The sequence below is a fragment of the Chenopodium quinoa genome, unplaced genomic scaffold, assembly GCF_001683475.1.
Source record: "Chenopodium quinoa cultivar QQ74 unplaced genomic scaffold, ASM168347v1, whole genome shotgun sequence".
Lineage (NCBI taxonomy): Eukaryota > Viridiplantae > Streptophyta > Magnoliopsida > Caryophyllales > Amaranthaceae > Chenopodium > Chenopodium quinoa.
This window is the reverse complement of record NW_018742810.1, coordinates 1,493,748-1,498,990: the sequence shown is the minus strand read 5'-3', so window position 1 is coordinate 1,498,990 and position 5,243 is coordinate 1,493,748. Positions and strand designations below refer to the sequence as shown.

At 31.7% G+C, this 5,243-nt stretch overlaps 1 protein-coding gene across 1 annotated transcript; it reads left to right on the top strand.

The window, feature by feature from the left end:
* The first annotated feature begins 2,225 nt into the window (after positions 1 to 2,225).
* On the top strand, positions 2,226 to 4,902 carry LOC110725046 (phospholipase A1-IIgamma-like). Its single transcript, XM_021904520.1, has 2 exons — positions 2,226 to 2,944; positions 4,006 to 4,902. The coding sequence occupies exons 1-2, from the start codon at positions 2,246 to 2,248 to the stop codon at positions 4,618 to 4,620; spliced, it is 1,314 nt and encodes a 437-aa protein (XP_021760212.1). The 5' UTR covers positions 2,226 to 2,245; the 3' UTR covers positions 4,621 to 4,902.
* Positions 4,903 to 5,243: the final 341 nt, after the last annotated feature.

Below are 5,243 nucleotides of genomic sequence, written 5' to 3'. Positions count from 1 at the left end.
GGATTAAAGCTTATAAACTAAAATCAAATGTGGGTTTTCAATGGAGATTGGAGATCAAGATGCTTTGAACTTAGAAATTTCCTACGTGCTACTGCTACGTCAATGGCATAGTTCAGTTTTTTGCTTTAGATAGAAACTGAAAAACAGTTTTTTCAATCATAATCAAGAAAACTTTTTTTTTTTTTCATTTCTAGTTAAAAATTAAAGTCAATTGAATGAATGGACAAGATTGATCATTAAAAATGAAGGGTCAAGATTAAAACTAATTACAATGGCTACAATTTTCAATTAGCCATTGAATAGTCTTCCTAGTAAGCATATAAATAGTGTAAAAGTCTAATTATTGTGATTATTACGAAACGGAGGTAGTAAGAATTATCTCTAGCTTTATTATATTTTGGAATTAGGTGACAAATTAATGTAACTAACTAACTACATTTCTTAAATATTGTATTTTAATAACCTTGTTGAGTTGTTTCTATGCAAGGAGCATACATTGATTCAGAACCATGCAATAATTACTCGTTCATTCGTCATAAGATGAAAGATCAAAATGGGTCCGATTGTTATTGTTTTGGGTAGCAGAAACTAAATGACAACCTTCCTTAAATTTTTTTAATGGCATATATATGAATTTGGCCCTAAATAAATTTGCGTGACAAAATTGGCCAATATATCCTCAAATTTGAAGCACGCACTGATCTGACTTGCTTTAAGGTCCACGACAATCCCAGCTTATTTGATCCATTTATATTTGTATGATGAGAACAACGTTAGCTAATTAATAAGTTAGTGTAGTTGCAGAATGCTTTTTTAGTCGGTTGAAGGAATCAAGTCAGCAACCTGAAATCATACAAGTAATTACTATGCCACAATTTTATGTTATACACTACTTCTATTAGAAAGTTTGTTTCAAATAATAATTATGAATGTCATATGGTGTTATTTAAGGCACATTTTTAAAAGATGTCTCGTCATTAATTTGGTTATTATTTGATTATATCTTAATTTATACTAGTTCAATGCTTTTGACATTGCTTAAAGGAGATAACTCATATAAGACTATCACATGACAATTATCAACTTGCTGAGGTTTAACGTTTGATTTTAATTCGATTGAGTCTAAATGCTTGATTGTAGGCATGTTCGATTCTGAAAGCTCTTAGCATAAGCCAATTTTGTTAACCTCTAGTTTGCACTAAAATTTATATGTTGTAAAAATGCATCCAGCATGATAAGATAAGAGTTGAGCTTGATAACAAAAGACCCTTTTAAAATTAGGTCATGATTTTTTTTGTTGATTTTGATATCTACAAGTAAAGACAAGTTAATTTAATGTCAATAAGGTCCAATTGTTTATTTTGATATGTTTAGATAATGAGCATATTGGTGGAAAGGTCAAAACATCAATCTTTATACGAAGTATATATAATTGTCTAAAGTATAGCTAGTAGACTTTCTAAGAAAGAGTCTATTCGAATACTTTGACAACTTTAGATGCTATCTGAAGCCTGGATTAATTTTTTTTTTTAATTTTTTTAATTTTTTGTTTTCTGAATATTTGCTTTGGTATTTGATGATAACGTCCCTATGTACATTTGTCTAAAGACCTTGTTTTCAAATTTATTTAGTTAAGTTTATTTAAATTAACAATTGTTAATTTACTAAGGGAACATTATTTATATCATTATTTGTCAAGCATTGGCCTTGTTATTTTAACATTAAGAAATAATTAATTAAGCTTCATGAATGGTCGGTTCAAATAAGTTTAAACTAAGTCGATAATAAGTTCATAACTACAAGCGCAGCCTAACTCAAGTAATGTTGCAAGTTGTTAATCAATTACCTAGTTATTGTTTATAGAGTGTCTAAAGAGCTATTCATCCCGTAAACTAGTAAGTGCATCTCCAAAAAGCTACCAAGTCATCATACAATTTTATGTTATGCAAACAAATATATTTATGGACATTGTTACTCTTTTTAAATCAAATAAACCATGAATCAGTAAAAGTTTTGGTCCACCATTTTAGTTTATAACCATATCTTTCAAGTATATACTGACAGCTTGTTGAATTAATACAAAAATATGGAAGATCATGCTGGCAATGCTGTATACCTTACGTAATAATAATGTATAGTTTAGCATAACTGATCTATATATAGTTTAAAGAGATCATGTCAAATTCTTGCCTTTCTATTCCAAGAAAACGCCTAATTAAGCTTGATAAGCCTTGTCGACGCGATCATGTTTTCCTTTGTCAAACGTTTCTTTCGCAAAAAATTCTCCAAAGTCCCTACACCTCCTAAATGGAGACCTAATAGCACCAGCCACCACTCGAGCTCCGATGATGGTTACATAGCCGATAGATGGGAACTTTTGATGGGTCAAAATCATTGGGAAGGCCTACTCGAGCCACTTGACAAAGAACTCCGAAGATCTATCATCTACTGTGGAGAGATGGCTCAGGCAACCTATGACACATTTATTCGAGATAAATACTCTAAATATGCGGGTGCTAGTCGTTTTAATAAGAAAAACTTCTTCGCCAAGTTAGGTCTTGAATTAGGTCATCCTTACAAGTACCGCGTTACAAAGTTCTTTTATGGAACTTCGGGTATAGAAATGCCTGATGCCTTCTTGTTTAAGCCATTCTCATCTATTGAGCCATGGAGCAAGGATACGAATTTTATGGGGTACATCACGGTGGCTGATGATGAGTCTGTGGAGTTATTGGGAAGAAGGGAGATTGTAGTGGCATGGAGAGGGAGTGTACAATTCTTTGAGTGGCTAAATGATTTTCAATTTTTGCAAGTTTCAGCATCTGGTATATTGTTAGGGCATGAAGATGATGATGGTGGGCCTGAGGTGCATCAAGGATGGCACTCCATCTATACCACCGAGAATTTATCATTGCCCTTTGAAAAGGCAAGTGCAAGAGACCAGGTTAGTTCTACTTTCTAGTGCTCGTTTGATTCGCATAAGAATTAATTGCCATAAGAATTTTCAGTTAAAATAAAATGTAATTAATTACTTTGTTATCCTAGGAAATAACTAGTTTTGATTTGTTTAGCTTACACTTTTTGCACTTTCTAGGAATTTAAAGGCTAGTTAAGTAATTTAGATAACAAAATCAAATGGGCATTGTGGCTTACTAAAGGAGAAGTGGCTATCCCATGATCTATGAGAGAACTCAGACTTCCCAAGAATTTCCAACTTCCTCAATCTTACCTATATTATACAATCAAACCATTTTTTTCATATAAATTACTTCTTTTGTATTGAAGTTAATTAGAATATTTGCATTAGAGATATTTTTTATTTGAAGGATTTATAAATCGTAAAAAAATAATTATTATGGTCATGCAACGCATATATATCCATGTAGATATCTCGTACTAAATATAAAGTTAAATTAAAGAAAGAGCTGTCACAGATAGAATAATTAAGATGTAATATAAAACTTTGTACTAAATTGCATATATACTTAAGGTTCGTTGGAGTTTGCGGGACACGACTTGGCCTTGACTTCATCAGTTTAATGCACTGCTTAGTTTAATTAAGCAATATAATAGGCCTTGACTTCATCAGTTTAATGCACGACATGCTTAATTTAATTAATCAATAGTCCCATATTAACATAATGGACATGGAGGGTGTACAACTACTTCATCATCATTATTCAACATACATATGGTCCTTCTATCCCAGGAAAGGTAACATTATTATTAAAATATTAAGACAAATCTAATAAAACTTACATGACTAAATATTTTCACATATGAATTTAATTCAAACTAGCCTAAGGGGGATGTCAAAAAAAAAAATAGCCTAAGGATAAGGTCAGAGCTGAGAATCAATAAGACCAAGTTGTTTTAACCTTTTTTTTTTTTTTTTTTTTTTTTTTTAAAATCATTTGATCATAGTATGTGGTCTAAGGTTACAATTAACTTTGATAAAATTTACAAAATAAACCTAATTAATATCTTTTTCCTAAATCATGCCAGGTTCTAACAGAACTTACAAAACTGGTGGAGCAATACAAGGACGAAGAGATCAGCATAACAGTAACCGGCCACAGTCTAGGCGCGGCTCTTGCAACATTGAACGCAACTGACATTGTCGCAAACAAAATCAACCAACGTAAAAACTCCCCGAATTCCAAACCTTGCAAAGTAACAGCCATAATATTTGCTAGCCCTCGAGTAGGAGATGCAAACTTTAAGAAAACATTGTTAAAATACGACGACCTTAGAATCTTACGTGTACGTAATGCACAAGATTTTGTCCCTAACTATCCCTTAATTGATTATGTTGATGTTGGCCAGGAGTTAACGATCGACATAACTCAATCGGCCTATTTGAAAAACCCGGGGCTTCTTTCGGTTTCACATAACCTTGAGGTTTACTTGCACGGTGTGGCGGGTACTCAAGGGAGTAGTGAAGAAGGGTTTAAGTTGGTTGTGGAGCGTGACGTCGCACTATTGAACAAGTTCTTTGATTGCTTGAAAGATGAGTACCTTGTTCCTGTTAATTGGTGGGTGTTGAAACACAAAAGTATGGTTCAACAAAATGATGGTTCTTGGATGCTAATGGATCATGAAATGGAGGATGATGATTGAGAATTATGTCATTTTCATAAAATGTTAAGACATAAATATTGTTGAAAATGAAATAGTTTTCTATGATGCTTGTATTATTATCCATTAATGTATTTATGTGTGTGTGTCGTCCATATTCTTTTTTTTTAATTCTTATATATTTCTAATTAAGTTTTTTCTAAGATGTAATGTAAGAATGTAACCATTTGTATTTTCATTTTCTAATTACACTATACAAAGTATATTTTACATATGAACTTTAAATTAGCATGCAACTGGTTTTTTATGTGAGATGTCATATTGTTTTTCTATCCTCATTTATATGTAAATCTACAACCTATTGTACCATATATTTCTCTCCAATATGTCTCTAATGTAACATTCTTGACATTCAAAATCCCCTCCAATTTGAAGCTAGGGATATTAGTCAAGCAAGCCCCATTTCATGACCTAGATAAACAAAATATATTTATCAAATGACATTTTAGTAAATAAGTTATATTGAAGTTTGTGTTTTTTAATTGAAAAAAAATATTTTTACTGTACGGCCATTGTGACAAGTTGGACAAAACTTTTAGAGTTATGATAACACGATAAAATACACGTTTTATACGCCATAATTATATGATATTTATCGTACTTTC

Coding starts and splice junctions, on each gene's coding strand:
- LOC110725046 (XM_021904520.1), top strand. CDS start 2,246: ATGTTTTCCTTTGTCAAACGTTTCTTTCGCAAAAAATTCTCCAAAGTC. Junction 2,945..4,005: donor AGGCAAGTGCAAGAGACCAG/GTTAGTTCTACT, acceptor AAATCATGCCAG/GTTCTAACAGAACTTACAAA.